The sequence below is a fragment of the Strix uralensis genome, chromosome 1 (genome assembly GCF_047716275.1).
Source record: "Strix uralensis isolate ZFMK-TIS-50842 chromosome 1, bStrUra1, whole genome shotgun sequence".
NCBI classification, from domain to species: domain Eukaryota; kingdom Metazoa; phylum Chordata; class Aves; order Strigiformes; family Strigidae; genus Strix; species Strix uralensis.
The window spans coordinates 157,256,345-157,281,790 of record NC_133972.1 but is presented as its reverse complement, the minus strand read 5'-3'; the positions used below and the strand labels follow the sequence as shown (position 1 = coordinate 157,281,790).

Here is a 25,446-nt window from a genome sequence, read left to right as displayed (position 1 = left end):
GTCTTTTTATTTGCAAAATTCTATGCCCACTGGATTTTCTTCCTTTGCACCTGAGTGTCATTAAATCTGACAGTCTTTTGCATATACTTTTTGTCTGTAATGCATTAATGCTTTGTCATAAAATTGCACAACCTCTATTACTCTTGTAATTAAAAGCAATAAGAACAAGATGTGGTCTGTTCAGATCACAGAGAGAGCTCCTACCTTCCTTATAACCTAATCTCATTATGACACTATGACACTTCTTTTTCGATTGCTGCTAATTTTTGACACTCTTGTCTCTTGCCATAAATTGGACTGATACGCGTATTGGTCAGATGTAGCAATACAGGGAGACCCAACTTACATATAAGTGCTTATGTGTTTCTGTGCAGGAATGTGTGTAAAAATACATCTATATATGCTCACACAAATGCACTTAGATATATAATTACATGTTTGAATGTAAAGAAAAAGTTATTACATAAACCACACAATGAAATAAATCTTAACAGAGTACTGAAAGAAAATATTTTGTAAACTACTGATAAGTTTTTTACTTAGACTTTATTATTTTTCACATAATTTAAATTTACATTCTGAGACATTCATACATAAGCTTCTTTTTAAAGACTCATTCTTGTCTGACTGTCCTTGTTCTGCTCCTTCTGCTTACAAATCTTCAGCTGGACTTTCTTAAGACAGAAGGTTAATTTTGTTGAAATATACACTTTTAAAACTATAGTCAAATGGCTTTGCTATATGATTAAAAAAATAAACTCATAATTTTGCCCAGTTGTTTACATTTCACCTTTGTCCTGAAAAACAAAAAAGAAATACTTTTTCTAGATTTTCTTGGTGCAAATACTAAGAATTCTGCAATATGTGTAGTTCTTGGAAATATTTTTAATTTCTCAGTCAGGATAAAACATTTATAGTACATGTCTAGAATCTTTACATCCTTTCTTTTTGGATTTTGTGTGAGAAAGGGAACAGTTCTTACTAATACACATTTCCTGCAGAGTGACACCTTAATATTACATCAGTTTATCACTTGCACAGTAGTTCATTTCCTTTTAATCTCCCATCTTCCTATCTTCCTATCACTTCTTTCTTATGACTGCATATATGAGAGATACTGCGTTCTATGACTGTATGCTAAAGTGTTCCTGAGCCGTGGAGCCAGAGACTTAGATGAAAAGAAAGAGATCTAAAAAAAAAGTGAATAGTAATAACTATAAATATTTGTGCTTTCAGAGGTTTCATGATAAACTTTTCATATTTTATGATCGTGTGTATGCTTTAAAGAGTCTACTCCTGTTGTACAGGTAATCTGTTGGGTTTTTGTTATAGATCAGCAGCTTTTTAGGCTGAATTGAAATAACAGAAGTGAGAAATGTGAGAGCCATTCTTCATTGTAATTAAGTGTTTATCATGAAACCTAATTATGACTATTTAAATGCTAAGGACGTTAATCAGCAAACTACTGATTGGATTAGTAGTCACATTTGACTAATGAGTATACACTGTGCAGCAGGATATTCTACCCATATCCTGACACTGCACTGAGTTGATACGGTGTCTCTTACAGAGATGCATGTTGTAAATATTATAGCAGCTTTATCTGTTCAAATGAGATTAAAAAGTGTGTGTCATGTCCTGTGTTAAAGTTTCTCTCCTATATGCTTGAAGAAATTTTTGTGAGTCCTCCATAAGAACAGACCTCACATACCAAAGAAGCCATCCAGGTTAATAGAAGAATAGTGACTAGTTCAGTAGGAAAGAACATTGAAGTGGATTTACATGAGCACAAATTATTTTTTATTCATTTTCCTATAAATCTCTACTGTTTTCCCACACCAGGGAATATCCAGGTGATATGTAAATAAAGCAGATAAACTGAGCATCAGTAGGAAAGGTACACAAGGAAAAAATTATTTAAGTATCACCCTTATAAATTAAATCTAAATTTATCACTTTTGAAGCCAAAGGACCAAGCAAAGGTATTGTACATAATCCCCCCTTCAAATTTATTTCAGCTCCTCTCTCTAAAACAGTGTCCTCACTTTTTATGTCTTGGGTGCTTACTCATTTTTTTCATCTCCTTATTTTTCTGCTGTTTGTGGTGTTCTATATAGTATCTGAACAACAAGTATTTATGAGAAGATTTCTGTTATGTCATTGGAGACTCAATTTCATCATGTCTTGACTGGCCTGATAGTTACTTTGCATTTATGAGGTCAATGCTTTTTTACACTTTCTGTCTCAAGTATGTTTTTGATAAAGGAACTAAAAAAGCAGAGCAAGACTAAAGGATCTGTTTCTAAGATTACTTCTGTTTTGTATGGATTAGTGGAAAAATCAAGTACCAGAAAGGGCAAGTTATTGTCTGGTAGCTTTTTAGCAACATATTGTGTGTTCATTTGGGAACTAGAAAAACAAGAAATTTTCAGTTCTGCTTCTAGGCTTGTCCTGCTTCATTTCCATAACTCCCTATTACTTTATTTATAAGTTTTTTTTCCATGTTATTTTATAGGAGCAGGACATGGATAAAATAAAACACATGTTTTGGAGATTTAATTTGACTTCTTGTCTTTCACCAGACTCCTTTAGATCTTTATGCCCAGAGGACATAAATACTGAAATATAGAGTTCCTCAGTGCATTTGATTTAGTCATGTATTTCCTTGAATGGATTTCACAAAGCTGCATTACATATCTGTAAGAGAGAATAAGAAAGAGAATTAGAAATATCTGAAGGGTTCTTGTAGGATCCTGCTGTTAATTGTTTCTTTTTGATTCTGAAAGGGTTTTTCACTAATCCATCAGAGAGTCCATTGAAGCAGTATGATTGATGTAAGGTCTGTCATAGCAAGCAAGAGAGAAACCACTGTCAAAATACCAAACAGGTGTTTGGAATTGCTGATACCATCTAAAACATGACAATCTAGCAGCACTGTCACACTCAGCTTTTCTTTAACAGAGACAGCACACATGCTGTCTCTAAACAGGCATTTTGCTGTGTAGCGCTTTCTAAAAAGAATTTTTTTTTTTTTTCCATAACTTCTGCCACTACTATGAACTGAGCTTCCACTGGCACAAAGGCACTGGAGTCTCAGAGCAGGCTTAATTAATTCTATCCTTGCTTGTAGACAATTTTAAGGGTAGATGCTCAGAGTATGAGTCTTTGATAATATAAAGTACCTTGATGATATTTGTGCCAAATGGATGGATGTAACAAAAGAAGGCATCAACATATCTTTTATATAATTTATTTAATGTTTCCAAAAAGAAGAATAATTTTGTTCTATAAAACAGTTTATGCAAATATTATTAATCTTTGCTAAGAAACTATGTGTTTCTATCTTTTGTTTCCTGCAATACAAACCAGCTCAAGGAGTTTAAACTTATTTCTCAGCTTACTAAAGCACTAACCTGAAATTTTATTATTGTATTCATTATATAGGATAATTAATACTATTACATTGATATTGTTATATAGATATGTGAAGAAATACTTAAAAGAATAGGATCAGGAAGGGAGCATAATTTTAAAATATGGCTCACTTCGTACGTTGTTGTTTTTTTTTTTTTTTTTAATTTAACTTTTTCTTATATTTGTGCCTCTGTGTGTTTCCTCAATTCCAGATTTCAGACAGAACTCAATTATGATGTTTTGGAAGTCCATGATGGACCAAATTTATTATCTCCACTTCTGGGATCTTACAATGGTACACAGGTCCCACAATTCCTGTTTAGCAGTAGCAATTTCATTTATCTTCTCTTTACAACTGACAACAGTCGTTCTAACAATGGATTCAAGATTCACTATGAAAGTAAGTAATTCTGAATTATATTATTTGATTCCCCCATCAATACTTATCCTAGTCATAAAAATATAAAAGTGCACAGGTCTTGTCTTTGGTAAATTCCTGTTATTTCTCAAATTGAGAAAGGTTTAGTGATGTTAAACTTCAAAAGAGGTGACCAGTAATTTCATTTACAATTTAATGTCACTGCTATACTGCTCCATGCTTTAAGAATCAAAAGATGGGATTGGGGAACTAATGCCTTTATTCTGCATGTTGCTTTTATGTCTTATTATTCTTATCTTTTATACAATGCATTTTTGTGTCTGTAAAACTACATGAGATCAGGAAGATTATACAAATCTAAGCAAATACCTGAATTACTGTACTTAATGATGTACCTGCAGCTGTAACTGAAGGTAATAGGAAATGTACTTTACACTAATGAGCTGAAAATCAAGGTATGGAATTGCTTGATTATGGATTTTTAGGGATCTAAAAACCTGCATATGTGATTCATTCTGACATACAGAAGTATTTGTTTTCCCTTATTATAGTCTTATAAAGTACACTGCAGAAAGTTTCTGTAAGATTTCATATTTTATGAATTCTTAAAATTCATATAAGTGGATATATTATCATGTAATTTACTTTTTGTGTTTCTAAATATACCTTTTCTTGTAACAAGTCATAATTTCATGTGAAATAATATTTTTCTGTAATCACTGTCTAATTTGCTTAGTAAATTAGACATTACTATCTAACCATTTCTGTTTCATACTCCTACTTGTGGGAACTTCCACCAAACGGTTTTCAGACATTCTTAATTTTTTACATTATTTTTGGCCATTTTCACTATTCCTGATCACTAACAATAAGAATATTAAACACAATATATGTGGAGGTCATTTTTCCAAATAAAATTTGGTCTGATTTGAACTCCAGTGAATGTCAAGTTCTGGGTGTTTATCACAAAAATCTATTATTATTCCAAAATTCTTTACTGTCCTAGTCTTCACCCACGTACTTCCATTTGTATCATCTTCTACATTGTGAAGAAGTGACGATATTGTTAAGTTCTCATCCATTCTGGAGTTTGAAGGATGGCTATCCTTACACATCAGGAAAAACAGATTAATATTGCCAGCAGAGACCACTAAATTGTTAAAATGATTGGCTAAATGAGTAATGTTGAATGGTAGAAATTACACTGTGGGAATGTGAACAGCAAAAAGGGGAAAGCTGCACTTTTTAAAAATATATCAAAATGTTTCAATTAAATAAAGTTTGAAAGGAAACTTGAAATTTCATTATAAATGAATTTAAAATTTCATTATAAAATCCCTTTTTTCTAAAATTGGTCCCCACTCCACAGTTCTATTTACACTAGAGAAGAATGAAAGTTAAATTTCTACTACCTGAGAACATTGAAAATATACGTCTTTACCATTTTGCACAAAATAAACAATTTTCACTAGCTGTTTTTATGCTCAACATCCTCTGTTTATATACAGACATCTAGTATTAATTTCATTTTTATTTAATTGTTACTGGTTCATCGTCTTATATTATCCAGTACAACCCAGTTCTGATTTCCCTTTTCTGGATAATAATAATGATTAATGGTCCTCTATTCAGCATTTCTCTCTTCAAATATCCTATTGAAAGCTGAAGTCTTTTATATGTTCTTTTTTCCTATGCTAATTCTTTCTTTTCACACTGAATTTCTTTGTAAGGAAGGATATTTTATGGCTTTTGTGTAGGAATAAAAGGAATAACACCCATAAAAAAATCTTACACTGAATACTTCTAAATTGCTAACTTCACTAATGTTCCTAGTTTTTTGTTTCTTTCTTTGCTTTTCCTTGATTCTTTTATAATGAAGTTAAACTTCTCACTGGGAAATAATCTAAAAGGTTTAATTTTTTAATACATTAAAATTCTCTTTATCAAGTCAACTTCTCTTTACTCTTTTTTCTGCTATTTATCTTCTCAATATCTCCCATAGCAACATTAGGTATGAAAATTATTTATGTAAATAATTGCTCTATGTAAATATTTCAAGGATAAATATCATAAGAAACAAAAAGCATTTTAGCTAGGATAACAAAGTTTGATGAGGAAAAAATAAAGGCTGGAAATCAAAATTTTGCGTGATCATCAAAGATTTTCCACATCAGCATCAGGGACAAAATGATTTAATGTTACTGAGATAGGATCAAACTAATTATCCTGTAAATTATGTGAAGTTTTTCTGCAGCACTGCAACAGTGGCAGGATGCAATTCGCTGTCGATAATACCTTATAAAGGTAACCTAGAGAAACAGAGTGCAAGGATAATTCAGTGAAAATATGTGATAATGAAGCCTTCACCCCCACTCACAGCACAGTGAATTACTTTAATAATAATAATAAAAAAATCTATAAGTTGTTTATTTAACTGTTTTTTTTTTTGTTTTTTGTTTTTTTTTTTTAAATTTAGGTGTAACTGTTAATACTTACTCTTGCTTGGATCCTGGTATACCAGTGCATGGACGTCGTTATGGACATGACTTCTCTATAGGTTCCACTGTCTCATTTAGTTGTGATCCAGGTTATAGACTGAGTCATGAGGAGCCTTTGTTATGTGAAAAAAATCACTGGTGGAGTCACCCACTCCCAACTTGTGATGGTAAGTATAAATGGATAAAATAAAGAGTACCTTAAAATATACACATTTTTCCAAACTTATTAGTCAAAATGAGTTAAATCTTGGAGTTCATAAAACCTCTATTTTTAGAAAGAAAAAATAAATTAAAGGAAATAAATGTTATATAACTCTGTGTGATGAGATATTTAGTCATAAAGTAGAGAATAATATACAATTCTTTAAATCAGCAGATTATTGAAAATATGTCTCTCTGAATACATGTTACCATGAGTTAACTGATTGCAAATTAGCTCAAGGCATGCAATGTTAATGTATATCTGATTGTAAAGCACTTTCTACAAGATACAAATATTTGTGTTTGGGCATCCATCTATAGACAGAGGTGTGCTGACATATGAAACATGTGATGTGGTTTATTTATACATTACTCAAAAACTGCATTTTCTCCTGTTTCATGTTGATCACTGTGTTCCTAAATTGTTAACAGGAACTGACACTCTTCAATCACTGTAGGAATTGATCAGGGCCAAATTAAGCATGTGATTGTTAAACCAGACAAAAATGGTATCTAGTAACATGTTGTACATTTTGGAGTCTCCACTTATCATTAAAAAAGTGTGCTTGAAATTATCTAATAGTTTCAGTCATCTCTTTTTACCTGAGTTGTTCATTTTAATCCCTTTTCCCAGTTAGGGTGATATAAATTATATTTGATATTAAGAAAGTGTATTGTAGTGTTTATTAAGTTGTATATTTGAGATGCTTTCCTCTCAAAATATTTTTTTCCTTTGAGCATGGTACACACTTTTCTGATGATAAAAATTTTATCAGGAATAATATACCCACTTAATTCTAGAGTAGTATTTGAGAAAAAAAATCTACTGAACTTCCATGAGCATATTCACATAATACACATGATAGTATATTTTTCTAAAATACTTCTTAGTTTCTCAAGACACTTGGTTAGAAAGAAAAAGCTTAATTTGAATGAAGACTAACGTAAAAGCTCACTGAAGCATGTGTGATTTGCCATCTGGAAAATTATTAATTTTCTTTTAAAAATGATAGGGGTTTTCTTGGCCTTCAACTTATTTAGTTAGCAAATGCTTTGGTTTTTATATTTCAATAGGTTGAACATGTCAGTTTATAATGATACTCAAAATTTGTGGTGGGAGAAAGGGGCATGAATAATCACTTTCATGAAAGTGACACTCTAGTTCAGCAAGACCATTTCCTAAAGGATTCTGCTTCTCAGTCAGGTTCTTGTAATGAAGAATTGTAGGGTTCCCACAGCTCACAATCAGTTTTTCTGAATAGGCTATAAACATAACTTGTGTTTTCTTATGGTGGTAGGCACTACATGGTAACCATCTAAAACAAACAGTATTAACACACTCCCTATGAATCCTTTTCTCTGCTGTGAAATAAACTTACATATTGTGATAAATTTCTTCCTCAAAATGCTGAGCTAGCATGCAATTCATTAAGTAAATGAGATTTTTTTTTCTCCAGAGCACATTGCTAAATGGCAATTGTCCATTGAATAAGTATGCTCTAAAGGCAGGATTGAGTACATTTATTCTAGTAAATTTAATCAATTCATGGTTGAACTAATTTTAATTTCATTGCTGAATTTCTTCTCTGGTGGAATGTTTTTAAATAGTATTCAGAGTCCTTGCACCCCCAGGGAAAAAAGGACATTTGGTAAATGGGCTGTTCTTTGTATAAACTGTGAGTATGGGTTTGTATAATTCATGCCACTAATAAACACCTTGGTCACTGCTCCTCCTCATTCAATATATTGCTCTGACACTTTCTGAGGAGCAGAGTTCTTTCTTGATTGTTCTTTTTGATAATTGCATCTCTTTTTGACAATTACATCATGTAGTGATATGCAGACAGACCATGATAATCATGCAGACAGATCATGACAACTCATGAGTGTGTGTGTTTTGAAGGATGAGAAAAAAATCAGACTTTTCAGAACCAGTTCTTCCTCAAAATAAAAAATAGTGTTGACTGAAAGTCTATTATTTGAAGGTTTATAAACAATTTTTTATAAAATGTTTGGCTGTTACACAGATAATCATCATAAAAAGCTTATCAGGGAAGTCACACTTCATCATCTACAGGAACATTTAGACAATACTGAGAATGATGGTTTAAAAATGAACAAGCAAAACTGTTCCCTTCCTTAAAGATTGGCCTGAGGGGGTGATTATGACAGGCTGTATAATTCATTGATATCTGAATAATTGATATGCATGAAGGATTTCATAGGTAATCTCCTTTTTGATTTATATGTGTATCTATATAGATAAAGCATGCGCACTATTCCTCGGTGCACATATGTATTCTGTGTGTGTTTATACATACATATGCACAGTTTTATATATACAGAAGTATAGCAAAGCATTTCTGAAAAAAAAAAAAAATAAAAATTAGAGCTCTCTGACCTTTGAGGATCTATTTCTGCTCTTTAAAGAAAAATATTTAAGAAAAATATTTTCAGAATCATAGAACAGTTATAGCTGAAAGGAACTGCAGAATGTCCAAACCCATATCCCCAAAAGCAGGTCCAATCTGGATGTAAGAGTGGGTTGCTCAGGATCCTACACAATTGAGTTTTATCTCCAAGGAGGGAGATTCCATTTCTTCTCTGAGAAACCTGTGTCATTGTTTGGCCACACAATAGATATTCTTAACATCTACTGAGAACTTCTCATCTTGCAGTTATATCCACTGTGATGAAAGCTACTTGAATTTATACAGTTTTCAAGAGAGAAACTCCATTATGTTAAAATAAGTTATACAGCCGTAAAATTAAGGTTTCTTTAAAGAATGAAAAGTAAAACCTATGATCTTTATCAAACCACCAGTCCCTTTTCAAGAAATTAATTAGTGTGTAGACCCTGTAGATACTGTTAAAAATATTTTAGTGTTGTTAAGCATGACCAATTTCTGGATAGCTGTCTTGGCAAAATACTTTTTTATTTTTTTTCAAAGGGGTGGCACTGATCAAGGCCTAGACTTTTGCCATTTTTTTATCCTTCCTTGGTTCATGGGTAAACAGCTTTTTTATCCACACAGACCAGAGAAAAATGTTTGGTATTATTGTGTACATTTATTTATTTTGAAATAGTTCATCTGAAGATGTGGTTTGGTCTGTATACCATAAACATAGGACACATTACCTAGGAAAATAAACATACAAATAAATATCAACCATTCTTTTTAAATGAGAATATGTACAGGCCTTCAGAAAATAGTCATATTTAAGAGAGATAAAACAGATGTTTTTGAACATTTTTTAGAAAATATTACTTGCATTACATTTACACCATTCCCATCTAATATCTGCATATGATTCACTGCGTACCTATCTATCTGGACAGCCCCGAATTTCTTGACTGTACTCTCCTCCCAGTGCTTAACAAATAAAACAAAATTTTGTCTTACCATATCTTTTCCGTATGAACATTATAATAAATTTTGCTTTTAAGCTTTGAATATATGTGAGGAAACCTATTATACCCAAAATATCCCATTAAAATGACAGGAAAAGTAATGTAAAAGTTAGGTACTGTTTTGCTGATTAAGGATACCAATTAAACTCGGACACCAGAGTGAAAAGAGTAGGTGTACTTTACTGGTGATAACCAAGTAATGTAACAGCATAATACAGAGAACATGCAGTAAGAAGAAGCAGAATAGTGCACTTAAAGCAACAGAGTAATGCATCAAATCATTACTACATGAGAGAGAGAGAATAGTAATTAAGAGAAATACATCACCACTTGCATATATTATCATCATCATCCAGATCCGCAGTCGCTGGGGAGCCCCGGTTACAGTGAGGATTTGGAGAGCCTGTCCCGGCAAATGGGAAATCCTACGCGGTGCGTCCACCCATAGGTGAGGCATCCAAAGTCGCTGCAAACGGGCCCAGCCTTATATACCAGAGATCGACAAGCCAGAATAACTGGCACCTTTGTTTTGAGCGGAAAGTGTCTGGTTTCATTCTCCTGTTGGATTCCACCCAAAGCCTGGCCAGGGCTCAGGGGGGGAGACCAAGGGAGTTTCTAACAAGGCCAAATACGTGGGTTCTCAGCCTTGAAGAAGGATGCGAAAGGAAAGTGGGATACATTCTCTCCCCTCTACTGATTATATTTTGTCTTTCACTAGCGAGTTTACATATTTTATTAATGACTACATGCTAAGTTAGCAGCTCCAGCTTGGGGCCTGTTGTTCAGGCTGCAGTATTTCAATGCTTTAGCACTTTTTACATCAGCATAAGTGGGTTGTTATAACTTAGTACAATACCTACTAGCACAATGGTTATCAGTTATAAAATATACAGGATTCATCTATAGGTCAACTCTGGCTTGGGCCTGTTGTCCAAGCCTTAGCACTTCAGGTACCTAATTAAGAGTGTAAAGTGCTTTTTCCTCCCTTCATTGTAACATTAAATTGGATGCTAATACATAATAATTATTATTCAGTATTTGAATTAAAAATAAATGTTGTCATTCCACTTGATCTTCATTTACTTAAAAAAAATAATAAACAGCAAGAAAAATGTTCAAGCAAGATGGAAAACATTTAATGTCCAAATGAATTAACAAACATGACTTGTGCAGTACCATGAGGAACATATCCAGGAAGTATGGCAGAGGAGTTATGTCATTTCTGTTAAGACTGTTAAAAAACCTGCTACAAATATTCTGAGTGGTAGATGCCAGAATTAGAAATGGATAGCATGTCTTGGTCTGGTTTAGATTTAAATAACAAGGTAAAAATACAAGTTTATGTTGTGAGCAATCTAGGCTACACTAGTTTCTATTAAGTTAGTCTCTTGTGTAATATAACTCAGGTCCAAGATTTCTTTCTGAAAGTTGATTATAATTATTTGATGTCCATATTGTTATTTACTTGTTACTACTTGACTGCATCCTACCTTAAGACACATTACATCTTCTATAATTAGGGAAGACAGATGCTGAAGTTTTTTGGTCTATGAAGCACAGTATATAAGATTCAAATTTGAATTCACTGTTTCAATAATTTTAAACTATATTTATATTTCCCTTTTATTACCAAATTACACAATAAATGAGAGGCACCTTAGAATTAGATTTTGAGTTGAAAGTTAGAGTTAATTAAGCAAATTAATATAATGGGGCCTCTCTGTGTTTGTGCACATGTTTACTTGTATTTAGATTTATATATACACAAATACGTCTATGTATAAATAGGTTTATCTTCACTCTGTGGTTCTTTCTGAACTAGCCCATGTTCTTAGTCTTTCCTGATGATGCTTGAAACCATTTTTAAAACTAATCATTATTACTAATCAATTATAAATGTGTGCTTTCTCTTCCCATCACCTTTGAAAACAAATAGTTTTCAATTATTTGTACGTGCCGCAAGCTGACCTTACTGGAAAAAAGTCATTTTTTTCTGAAGGCTTCTGTTCTTCTTATGTGTATTTTCTCATTTTTTGAAAAAATTGAGACACATCATTGTATGTTAGTTTCTGAGTTGTGGTTGGTGACCTATGACGAGTCTCTTGAAGAATATATATCAAAATGGTAGGTGATATAATTTGAAAATGTGGAAAATGTTAATTTCCCAGGTATCACCATCTTTAGTCAGGCTAAAAAGGGACAATGGTATGGCTTTTCTTTACTGCATTGCTAGTGAACACCATATGTAGAAATACACAGCTACATGTATTTTTATATATATGTATTTTCTTTTGCTTTACTAAAGTTACAAATACATTCTCTTGATAGTTTTCTGTCCTTCTTGGAAATGGTGACACACTTCTTCTCACATCCAGTTTTCTTGATAACGTCGTATTATTGCCATACCTTTCATAACTCTGAGACTGACTTGTGTTAAAACAAAATAAATTTTAAATAGGTAGTAAATCTTATTCAAAGACCTTGGATGACCGAGAACATAATTAGTGATTTTTGAGTTTTATTTTATGGTACAAAAAGCAAAATTTAAGAGGTAAGAGCTTTTTCTGTGAACAAGTATTAATCTAGCTATACAGGCTGACCTCTGCAGGAAGAGATTATACGGAATGACTTCTGCAGTAAGATATAAATACATTAAAAACAGAACCAAGGGCATGTGAAAAAAATTGAAAAAACCATCAATGAACAAAAATGTCACAATCTAATGTGAAGTGTCCTAGCAGTATGTCTGTGTAGCACAGCTGCTGTGACAAAAAAGACAGATAAGTTCTTGCAATTGTTAATGCAGTGGACATAGAGGTGGAAAATGTATTTTAGAGAAGTAGATTAAGAAAACCTGTCTCATTATTTGATCAAAAGTCAGAGATACTAATGTGTTTTGCCATCTTCCGAAGCAAGTCCCCAAGAGGGGAAAGAACATGATGACAGTTTAGCAGAAGAACAAATGGGTAAAAATGTATAAATTTAGCTAGAAATTATGAGACTATTTCTAGTATTGGAAGATTGATTTTCTATAACAGTTTTATAGTAGCATGAAATATGGCCTGAAATGGAACTTAATATTTATATGAATGACACAAATCAAGTTATTTCATTACTACTATTAATGTATTTCAGGGATGAAGCATGGCCTGCATGTCTCCTGCCGAGACACTTACAAGTAGCCTGAATAAAGGTTCTAAAATTGTTTGGGCCAAAAATTATTTCAAACTACATAGGGCCATTTTCTAAACTAGGTTTTCTTGCTGTCACTCTTCCTTATGTCTGATCATGTTACTGAGCAAAACAAATGCAGATGTGATCATTTACAACGAAAGAAACTATAAGTAATCAACCCAACACTGTAAGATTTTATTTCTACCTAAACAACTGGCTTAGCCACTGCACTCCACTATTAAATTTTAATCTTCATTCACAGTTATCCAAAACTTGCTTCATAAATTGTCGCATCATTTCTGATCACCACAGTGCTGTAGAGGTAGTTCATACTATACTATCAGGTACCTATCTGTATTTCATACAGTCACTTCTATATTTTGTTCTCTTTTTTTTTTGTTGTTGTTCTCTTTATTTTTTGTTATTTTGTTTATCACTATTCTGAAAAGATCGTAATGAAGGGGAAAAAATTAAGCATGTCTTGATACAGCTCCTCTGCTTGCATAGCAAAGAAATTATTAATCAGTGGGTTAACAACAGAATTTTTCGTTTTCCACATTGGAACACCCAAATAGTGCTTCAGTTATTTGCTTATATAATCATTCTACTTTTAGTCTCTCCTAGCCTCCAGCTCTGTATAATCAGATAAAGTGAAAGGTTCCTTGTAGAATCTGGAAAAATGTGTGGAGTTTATCTTTTGCTGGTTTACTTTTCATGTATTTCTGTTTTCCTTTGCACTCTGAAAAAATGTCAGATACTAGTAGTGATATTATATGCTTGGGCTACTTGCCATCTTATCAGGACCAGTGCATATTTTATATTTCAGTTCTGTCAACTTGGCTTTGTTTTGTAAAATGCTTGTCCCTTGATGCCTTTTTTTGCCATCTGCTAGCATTCATAGAGTTACACTGAGTGCCTGATGGCATGCCATAGATGTTTTGTCACCATTTGCATTCCTGAAAGGTTTTCCAAACACCCACTGTAAAATACATTATTTGTTTGGGCTGTTTCCTGTGTTTATAAAAACTGATTGCATTGTCTTATTTAATAGGGCTGACCTAAGGTATGGACAAAGTAGCTAGTTACCATCAGAAGCTCCAATAACATGCTGTCATGGCCCTGAATCTGTTTTACTAATATCTAAATATAACAAGATCAGGTGATAAGTGGACAGTGGTTGCCTTCATCAGAGAAGTGAGGAGGAAAAATAGTTTGCTGGCAGGTTATTCTCCTGTGGCAACAATTAGGAGATTGGGCAGCTGTGGTCCTAGAATGTCCTATTTCAGCCTATAGTACTGGATCTGCAAATTTCCAGCTTACAACTAGGCCAAAAAGGCTAGAAAGTTGTAAGAGTAATAGCACACACAAAGAAATCTTGAGGCTACCCAGACAAATATACATGTTTAAAACAGAAATGTGATTAGTTAGAACAAACACATTTAGCTAGGCAAAATAGGGTGATCTTCACCCTAGGATGATAGGATGAAGTTCCATTTCTGCTTTAGAAGAAAACTAATTAGATGTATACTTCTTTTTATTCAGTGCCCTAAAGATAGTGATGGCATGCAATGCAGTAACCTCATTATGAAAAATTATTGACCTTTATGAAAACATTCCACAGTGCTACTGAAACATCTGAAAAATGCATGTATTTCCTTGAGATAGATGTCTGCTTAGGGTACAGGGTGAGACAGAATATACATTCTGGATATTCTCTCAATTCACTGTATGACGTGTCCTCAAATCAGTTTTAAATGTACTTCTTCAAGCAGAAAATCATGACTGGTCAACATATTCATTCTCAAATTAATAGCATTAATAGCAAAATCAGAGATAGGTATAACTTTCAGGATTTACCCCATTAATATGTAGCAGAAATTATAAGTAGAATAAATGTCAAGATACAGTAGAATAATTGGCATGATGTAACAAATTGCTCACAACACCTTTCTCCTGCCTGAAAAGTATGAAGATGTTTGAGCACTGTTCATATACTGAAAGGCCAAACTTCTCCCACCTTTGCAATCCATACTGTTGAGTGCTATGTTGGCAGTTGCTGCTGATGTTACAGGAGGAGTAGGAGCATGTTACACCAACTAGTGCAGGTGGGGCAGCCTCCATCAGAAGGAGGTACTGCTCCTCTAGCCTGTCACAGGCTCCTTCCCTCACCCTTTCTGATGTGGCCACAGGCTGGGAAGCACAGACACGAGCAATAGGTGAGCAACAGTTTATGTAAGGGGAAGAAGGATTGATAGTTGTATCGACTGGAATTGCAGACAAGTAAATGCCATTTACCTATCTACCAAACTGCCTTTCAACATCTTTATCATCTGCTAAAGAGAAAACCTTATTGTTAAAAATAGGAGTGCTGAATACTGGTTTGGGTTAAGGTGCGGGCTCAGAGAAACTATGGTTGAAACTAATAAAAATTCTGAAAAGACACTGGTTGAAAGCTTGACTACTTAAGGCTGAAAAAGGGAGAGTTTGTGTTAATTACTTCGGAAGAGCTGCTCATATGAAGAACTGTAATCAACTTTCCTAAAACAGTCTATGTTATTTGACTTAAATCTGGTGGCAGTGATATAGTTTACCATTTTTTTTTTGTATTCTGGTATATTTCTACAAAATAATTTTGGTAATGCATATAATTAGGCTAAGAAAAATAAAAGGAATAGATGGTTTTAATCTTGAAGCAAAAAAAAGAATGGTAGAAATACACATTTATTTTATAATGTATGCCCTGAGATAATCCATATTCAGAGAACTACGATGTAATAACTTTGCTTGGTACTGAGTTTTAATCTCTGTTATTGATAAAAGATAATTCTAAGGTATAAGAGCCTCTTCATTACTAAAAATTACTCAATTAATTTAGTATTTCAAAAGCTCTGGAATGGAAAATTCACTATTAAAATGTAATAGTACATTGTGAAGATATTTATGCCAGTGTTGTAATGATTTAATTTTTGTATTTTCTATTAATTCAATCTGTAATTTAATTTTTGTATTTCTCAATTGCTGATTACTTTTACAAAATCACTACTGATACTGTAGAAAGCCTTATTCTTATATTGACACTTGTCATTGTCATTTGCATTATAGGTATAGATTCATATTCAATAATTAGATACAAGAAAGCATGTCATGATCCCTGCAATATTATTTTCAGTCAGTAATTCTTCAATAGTGAGATCCAGTCTACACCATTTTAACTGTCCAGCCTTAGCTTTTGTCTACATTGATATTGTTTGGCTCTGTATCTTCTTCTGCATTCATCTTCTTGCTGTACTTATGAATTTCACAGAGTCTCAAGAAAATGTGAAAAAAGAGCTAAGGAAACTCACTTTTCATTATCTTAGTGCCTATTAAAGCATGTTAATTATTCACTGATTATATTTCTTTTCATATTGTATAAAAATGGGCTGTAGTTATATGTGGAATTGCTAAAACATTTGACCGACTATTTTTAAATCATTTTAAAGCCAGAAGTTTTTAAAAAAGTGTTTTCTTATATTTTATGTATAATTTTTATATTATTTATTTTATTATTATTTTCTTTGTTATTTCTAGCTTTATGTGGTGGAGATGTTAGAGGACCTAGTGGAACAATTTTATCCCCTGGTTATCCTGATCTGTATCCAAATTCTCTGAATTGTACATGGACTGTGGATGTTACCCATGGAAAAGGTAAATAAAACCTTTTCTCTTTTACACCTTTCTTTTAATATGTAAGTCCAGTATTCTGTGCTACACATATAGTATTCTGTGCTACAGATGGAGGTTAGCAGCAAAGAACTATGAAATGCATTGCTGATTTTTGGATTTGTTTATTTTTATTGAAGTAATTCCTAGAATTCCAGAAGTGGACTAAGCCCTAATGCTTTCCACAGAACAGAAAGTCCCTACAGGTTTATAGTCCAGGTAATAGATAGTTGGATGTGTGCGCATTAATTTGTACAGGTGAAAGAGGATGAATGTTTTTTCTGTGATGATAAGGAAATGTCTTGTTTTAGAGAGAGATTTAGCTGGAAGTAGTCATTGATATGTAGACTTGGTATCCACAGAAGAATCTGAAGTGAAGACTTAAGCGAAGATGTTATTCATGTTATGGCATGAAAAAGGAATGAAGTTAATGAGAGGGGCGTTGTTTAAAAGATTGCTCATGATGCTAAATTTTACATTATGACTACCTATTGACAAGAAAATGTCAGAAAGAAAAGTCCTATTACTTTGAAGAAGATAAACTTTTCAGCTTGCCAAGACACATTTTCAGGGTGGCAGCATATAAATAGCAGTTTAATATGCATTTATGGATTGAATAAATAATATAGTTTAGAAATAAATGTAGAGGGGAAAAAAATAAATAATGGAACCCCATTACAGCAATTGGAAACGTAAGAAATAATTATATAATAACTGATTACAGAAACTGAGGGATGGGTGACTTTTAAGAAAAGGTTGGTTATTTGTTGAAGGCAAATTTCAGGATAAAGATGTAATACTGGTTTTAACTTTTCTCTGAGAAAGGATCTTAGTAAGAGTTATTTCAAAGAAATATAAGACATGTAGGAGAGGTCAGAAAATGCTTAGGACACAAACGGAAGTTGGGATTTCCAGGTAGCAAAATTTTCTTGAAATACTGTGTCCTAGCTGCTTTCAAATGAAAGGTTTTGGGACTAGATGAGAAAAGATGGGTCAAACTTTTAGATTTTTGTTGGTATTTTATTTTAAATATAGGAGTGACTGCATAGTACTCTTGTACCATGATTGGAAAGACCTAGACAAGCATAAGAATTTAATGTTAAGGGAAGGATGGAAATAGATAGGTGTCATAAGAGAAACTGAATATAAATAGGGTGAGGTGATAAGAACACAAAAAGGAGAATTGCATCTGTTACACTGGAAAGAATACAGAAAAGGAATGAAAGGTAGAAGGAAGGCAAGTTCAAATTTGAATTTAATCAATTTTCTCTGTGAGGGCACGAAAAATGTGACAAAGTATACCGATGATGTATTTCTCTAAGAGTTACTGATAACATAAAAATAAGACTTCCCTCAGAAAACTGTGCTGATCTGTGATCCCCTTGTTCTGTTTTGTACAAATAGTGTGATAGTTCCTCATCTAGATGTTAAATCACTCTGTCTAGATGTCCCATTTAAAATTCCTTAAAGTGTTAAAATGGCAAAGTGTATCTCTCAAAATTATTGCTCCAGCTATTCTGCAGTCTCTTTTTACTACCAAATGATGCCTTTGTGTAAGTATAATTTGCTTGTAAGTGTCCACAGTGAAAAAACATTCTGAAATTACTGAGCCTACATTGGATGCTATATTTGATTCAGAGTGGGCGGAGACTAGAGTGACGACGGCAGTTTAAAACTCATTGCCTCCGCCTTTTTAGCTCAGTTGCTGAGGAGAGGGGCTCCAAAGCAGAGGATAGCGGTGGGGGACCCTTCTGAAAGCGTCAGAAAACCTGTGGCAAAACTGCAAGCCAAGAAGGCAGAAGCCCAGGGAAGTGGGAGTGCCTCAAGCCGCCTCCCCCCTGAGTGGGAAGAGTAAGCTGGCAATGAGGACAGCGGAGACTCAGAGCGGGCAGAGACTGGAGTGATGATGCCCAATGCCCCTCATGTACAAGAGGATCCCCCAGGGAGTGTGAGCGACCAGGAGCCTGGTGACCAGGACGGGCAAACAGGGCGTGGTGTTTCAGAAGACTGTGGCGCGTCAGTTCAAGTGGACAGGGCACAGTCCCCCTCCTGGGTCTAGAGCTCATCTGAACTAGTTGTCATCGTTCTCCATGAGTAGACTGAACTATGGTCTCCACTTGGGTCAAAACCACCACCAGAAAGAACGTGGCGACCCAGATGGAGCTGCCACGCAAACATGCAGCAGTCCAGGTCCCAGGCTGCAAGGAGTGCCTGAGCCTGTCAGTCCTGCCGGAGGGCAGCAGTGACAACAACTGTGTGCGCTGTGATCAGCTGGATGACCTGCTCAGCCTGGTGGCAGAGCTCAAAGAAGAGGTTGAAAGATTAAGAAGTATTAGGGAGTGTGAAGGGAAATTGATCGCTGGAGTAGCAGCTTAACACCTCTGAAGTAAAAGGAGCAAATGGAGGCTCCAAAAGAGGCAGGTGATCCCTCACCCTTTTGCTACCAGGCAGAAGGATGGGACCAAAGAGATGGGGGAGACTGGAAACAGGTCCCTGCTCAGGGGGGCAGGAAAATCCCCTCCCGACCTCCCTCACCTTCCATGGTGCCCCTTCACAACAGATATGGGGCCCTGGAACTTGTGAATAAAACAGAGAAGGATGAAGAAAATGAGTCAAGCAAGGAGGAAGATGAAGGTCCACCAAGGCTGGGTTGCTGTAGACCACGTATTAAAACCAATTTTAAAAAGAACCCCAGTAGGGTCATTGTAGTGGGTGACTCCATTCTGAGGGGTGTCAAAGGCCCAATATGCAGACCAGACCCGCTTCATAGGGAAGTCTGCTGCCTTCCCGGGGCCCGGGTAAAGAACTTCACGGTAAAACTCCCCACTCTAGTGAGACCTAAGGACTACTACCCTCTCTTGGTTTTTCAGGTAGGTAGTGACGATATTACCAGGAGAAGTCCTAAATCAATGAAGAGAGATTTCAGGACCTTGGGGAAACTGGTTAAGGGGTCAAGGGCACAAATAGTGTTCTCTTCCATCCCCTCAGTTGCAGGGATGGATGAGGAAGATTACAGGAGAACTCAACAGATGAACTTGTGGCTCTGAGACTGGTGTTACTGGCAGGGCTTTGGATTTTTCAATCACGGGTTAGCATACAGGATGCCAGACCTTTTGGCATCAGATGGGATGCATCTGTCCCAGAGAGGGAAAAGGATCTTGGGGCAGAAGTTAGCTGAGCTCATTGAGAGAGCTTTAAACTAGATTCAAAGGGGGAAGGGGACAAAACTGGAACTCCCAGATATAAGCCCCAGGGTAGATTACCAGAGTTTGTGGGCGGGTGTGCCAGCGACGACCCTCACCCTGCCATCTCAGTGGAGGCAAGGGATGGAGACATGCAGCACAACAAAGATGCAAGGGATACTGATGGATCAGTAACCATGGCAACACCTGTGAAAGCTCAGGCCAGACTTATGCAAAAAGGTGCTGGGGACATCAGCCCACCTGAAACGCATCTATAGGAATTCACACAGCATGAGTAACAAACAGGAGGAGCTTGAAGCCATGATGCAACAGGAAAATTATGATGTAGTGGCTATCACAGAAACATGGTGGGATGTCTCCCATGACTGGAGTGCACCAGTTGATGGCTACAAGCTCTTTAGAAGGGATAGACAAGGAAAGAGAGGTGGAGGGATGGCACTGTATGTTAGGGACTCTTATGATTGCTTCGAGCAGAAGTATAGTGAAGACAGGGTGGTGTGTCTCTGTGTTAGAATTAGGGGGAAGACCAGCAGGGCAGATGTCGTAGTGTGAGTCACTTATAGGCCACCCACCCAGGACAGAGAGGTGGATGAAAGATTCTATAGGCACTTAGGAGAAATCTCACGATCGCTTGCCCTTGTTCTTGTGGGAGACTTTAACTTCCCAGACACCTGCTGGAAATACAACACAGCAGAGTGGGACCAGTCCTGGAGATTCCTGGAATGTGTGGAAGATAACATTCTGACACAGCTGGTGAGTGAACTGAACAGAGAAGGTGCCCTGCTGGACCTCCTCTTTGTGAACGGAGAAGGACTGGTGGATGATCAGGGAGATCAGGAGAGGAAAGGAGAGTTTACTGCTTTTGGAAGAAGGGGCTAGCCACTCACAATGATTACAAAGATGCTGTGAAGCTATGCAGGCCGGAAATCGGGAGGTCTAAAGCCCAGCTGGAAATTACTCTGGATTCAGCAATCAAGGACAAAAAGAAATGTTTTTATCTGAGCAGCAAAAGAAAGACCAGAGAGAGCCTCCATCCCCTGCTAGACGCAGGAGGAAACATGGTAACAAGTGACGAGGAAAAGGCTGAGGTGCTTAATGCCTTCTTTGCCTCAGTCTTTAATAGCAAGACTAGTTGTATTGAGGGAATCCAGCCTCCTCAGCCAGAAGACAGAGACTGGGAGAATGACCCCCCCACAATCCAGGAGGAGATAGTCACTGACCTACTGCATCACATAAACATACACAAGTCTATGGGACCGGATGGGATACACCCGAGGGTGCTGAAGGAGCTGGCTGGGGTGCTTGCCAAGCCACCTTCTGTCATTTACAAGCAGTCCTGGCTGACCGGGGAGGTCCCGACAGATTGGAAACTGGCCAATGTGATGCCCATATATAAGAAGGGTCGGAAGGATGATCCGGGAAATTACAGGCCTGTCAGCTTGACTTTGGTGCCTGGGAAGCTGATGGAGCAGCTCATCCTGAGTACCATCATAAACATATGCAGGACAACCAGATGATCAGGCCCAGTCAGTATGGGTTTATGAAAGGCAGGTCCTGCTTGACAAACCCAATTTTCTTCTACGACAGGACGACCTGCTTATTGGATGAGGGAAAGGCTGTGGATGTTGTTTACCTTGACTTCAGTAAGGCCTTTGACACTGTTTCCCACAGCATTCTCCTGGCAAAACTGGCTGCTTGTGGCTTGGATGGGCACACGCTTTGCTGGGTAAAAGACTGGCTGGATGGCCGGGCCCAAAGAGTTGTGGTGAATGGAGTTAAATCCAGTTGGTGGCCGGTCACGAGTGGTGTCCCCCAGGGCTCGGTTTTGGGGCCACTCTTGTTTAACATCTTTATTGATGATCTAGACGAGGGGATCAAGTGCACTCTCAGTAAGTTTGCAGATGACACCAAGTTGGGTGGAGTGTTGATCTGCTCGAGGGTAGGGAGGCTCTGCAGAGAGATCTGGACAGGCTACGGTCAACTGAGTTTCAATAAGGCCAAATGCCGGGTTCTGCCCCTTGGCCACAACAACCCCCAGCAGTGCTACAGGCTTGGGGAGGAGTGGCTGGAAAGGTGCCAGTCAGAGAGGGACCTGGGGGTGTTGATTGACAGCCGGCTGAACATGAGCCAGCAGTGTGCCCAGGTGGCCAAGAAGAATAGTGGTATCCTGGCTTGTGTCAGAAATAGTGTGGCCAGCAGGGAGAGGGAAGGGATCTTGCCCCTCTACGCGGCACTGGTGAGTTCACACCTCGATTCCTGTGTTCAGTTTTGGGCCCCTCACTACAAAAAGGACATTGAATTACTCGAGCGTGTCCAGAGAAGGGCAACGAAGCTGGTGAAGGGTCTGGAGCACAGGTTGTACGAGGAGCGGCTGAGGGAACTGGGGTTGTTCAGTTTGGAGAAGAGGAGGCTGAGGGGAAACCTCATGGCCCTCTACAACTACCTGATAGGGGTTTGCAGAGAACTGGGGATGAGTCTTTTTAACCAAGTAATAAGCGATAGGTCAGGAGGTAATGGCCTCAAGTTGCACCAGGGAAGGTTTAGACTGGATATTAGGAAATATTTCTTTCCAGAATGGGTTGTTAGGCGTTGGAATGGGTTGCTCAGGGAGGTGGTGGAGTCCCCATCCCTGGAGGTGTTTAAGAGTCTGGCTGACATAGCGCTTAGGGATATGGTGTAGTTGGGAACTGTCAGTGTTAGATTAATGGTTGGACTAGATGATCTTCAAGGTCTTTTCCAACCTAGATGATTCTGTGATTCTGTGATTTGCTGTTGTTACCTCTATGTATGATACATGGCTTTTAGAGTTGCAGGAATATAAGGTACTGTGGATCTTTTGCAGAAGAGAGTTTATGTGGGAAGAATATAACCATTCTTCTGGATTAGCATGAAAGACCGACAGAAAGTGTAAGAAAACTTTAAGCCTTGTCATTTAGCTTGCACCCTATCTGAAAAGCCATTGAATAACGAGCCCAAGATTTAATTTCAATCTGGTAATTGAAAAGAAGTAGAAGAGATGGATAAAGGCTTAGCTTTGTGGAGTAAGACATGACTGAAAATTATGTGAATTCTACAGTAAACGTAAGCCCAGGTTAAGCCATTTTTTTCAGGATTCTTGAAAGACATTTTCTTAACATTTTCGTTGTTCTTAAACTAAAAATGAGATTATGGAGGAAAGTACTTTGAAATTCTTATTTTTAGAAAATTTATTTTTTTTTTTGTGACTTATCTTTTTTTTCTTGAACCCTTAGCTGGAGAAGTACTTAAAAGTCGGGATAAATAAAAGCTGAAATTCTCAATGTGATTACATTTTATGTGAGGCTATTGAAAAAAACACCATATTTAATGAGACTCCTGAGAAAAATATACAGAAATAAAATATAGAGGGAAAGAGAGTAATAGTAAAAACATATACATTTATAAGCACATATACACTGATACTTGTATTTATTATCACACTTATCGTTATAAGCACATTCTTTGTGTCAGTAAGTTTTATATTATCTTATGGAAACGTTATTTAGGAAAAAATTCTTAAAGAGTAATGATATGTTGTGATTTGCCTTGGGCATTTTGATTCATGCTGCTCAGATATTTTCTGGAAACAACTGAAGAGTGAGGATTTGCTGTGAGTAGGGAAATAGGAAGTATTGTATGAACTTATATTTTGTTCTTGATGGCAAAAAGGTATTAATACTTTAAGTGCTTCCTGTACTACTGCATGAGAAAGATAGCTCTCCTTTTATGACAATAAGTCACAGGCTTACTTAATTTAACTTTAAACTTCTAACAGTAAAGTTCTGAGTAAACTAGTCCATTAAGCCACTTCTGTATTTAATGGATAAATGCATATATCTTTAGGATATGAGTCATTTTACCCTCAAAAAGTATCTAAAATAGATGGGATGAACCATCCCCTGAAGGTGCCTATTTATCTCTATCATCTAATGTCCAGGGGGTTTGCATATCCCCAGATGAATTGTCTATGGGGAGACTGAATGACTAAATTTTAAAAGTTACCATTTGGGAAAATTAATCCCATACACATAAATAGGTTATTTTAAAGTGAGGGAGAAAAACTGTTCTGGAAATCTAATTTTCTGCTCTATTTCATGTCTAATATAATTCCAACTTCAGCATCTCAAGGACTATCTTCTACTGGCCATTAACTAGTGATATGATTTTTAAAAAATAATTAAAGTTTTTTAAAACCTTTTTTTTTTTTTTTCTGACAAAATGTGGTAATTTAATGTCAGACTGTCAACATAATGTATATAACTTCAGTATGTAGCTTCAGAATGCTATGGGGTAGTTTTTTAAACACACATCTTTATGTTGCAACTTCATACCACTGTTACATAATAGCAGATAATTAAATGCATATGTTTACTTAAGATTTGTATTTTACATCTGATTATGTTGTATTGCTAAGAGAAACAGTGTCCGTGTTTGTATATACTGTCTTAACATAATCTGCAATACATATGTATATTTTTTAGTTCTACTGTTCAAGTATATCTAAACTTCTAGAGTTCTGGAACGATTTTTCATTTGTGTTCATGTGGACCAGCGTTATGATTCCTGAATGTCCATTAAAACTTGATATGATTTTATTTTTTTAAAATTTCTTAACTAGGGAATCGAATACGCACTTTAAATATAGTTAATATGTCTAGTAATTGGTATTACTTATGAAGAGGAAAGGAAGCATCTATCATGATAATAATTATTGCATTTTGTCTGTGGTTAGCATGCAATTCAATATATGCTGAATTGACATTTGTGGAGTATCAATGGTATATTTTAAACCATTTAGGACAGTTATTTTACCCATCCCCCAACAGTCTGGATTATAGTATTGAGACACAGCATTAGAGTGTTATGTCTTACTGTCTTCATTTCAGATTTTAAGTATTCTCCTTATAAAGAAAGGGGCATGTGAGATGAAATGAGAAGGAATCTACCTTAACATATCTTTTAAAATTCTTCTCTGGAGAAGACACAATCTGTCACACAGCATACATTAATGTGATTAGAATATTTTCTGAAGAAAACTAAATTGTACAGCTACTGCTAGGATACACCTTGGGGTTTTTGCTTAGAGATGTCATGACAGTCTGGAAAATTGATTGAAACATTCCCTTGAGTTAAACCTTGAGTTTGGTGTTTGACCAAGACTCAGTGAAACTCAGCCGTGATTCACAGGAATTCCATTATTTTGGGTTACTACCATAAAATTTTCTTTGACATTTCTGATTTTGTTGTTGCAGTATACATGCATGCATAAAAAGGGTCAAAATTAATTTGGAGTGCAGTAAATGCAATGAATATGGCCTGAATTTCTGCCTCATTCTGTATATATCACATTTTTCTCTTAAGAGCTCTCTTTTCATGACAGATCAACACTGTCTCCTATGTAAAACTGTGATAAAAACATTAAACCATTTAAGAGTTTATCAATCC

At 35.9% G+C, this 25,446-nt stretch overlaps 1 protein-coding gene across 2 annotated transcripts in view; it reads left to right on the top strand.

Moving 5' to 3' along the window:
- The window catches only part of CSMD3 (CUB and Sushi multiple domains 3), a 759,152-nt gene that overhangs the window by 449,416 nt on the left and 284,290 nt on the right, over nt 1-25,446 (top strand). For both annotated transcript variants that reach the window (XM_074886756.1, XM_074886745.1), the window contains 3 exons: nt 3,627-3,814; nt 6,270-6,458; nt 16,649-16,765. In XM_074886756.1, the coding sequence (XP_074742857.1) occupies nt 3,627-3,814; nt 6,270-6,458; nt 16,649-16,765 (494 nt within the window). The remainder of the gene's footprint in view (nt 1-3,626; nt 3,815-6,269; nt 6,459-16,648; nt 16,766-25,446) is intronic.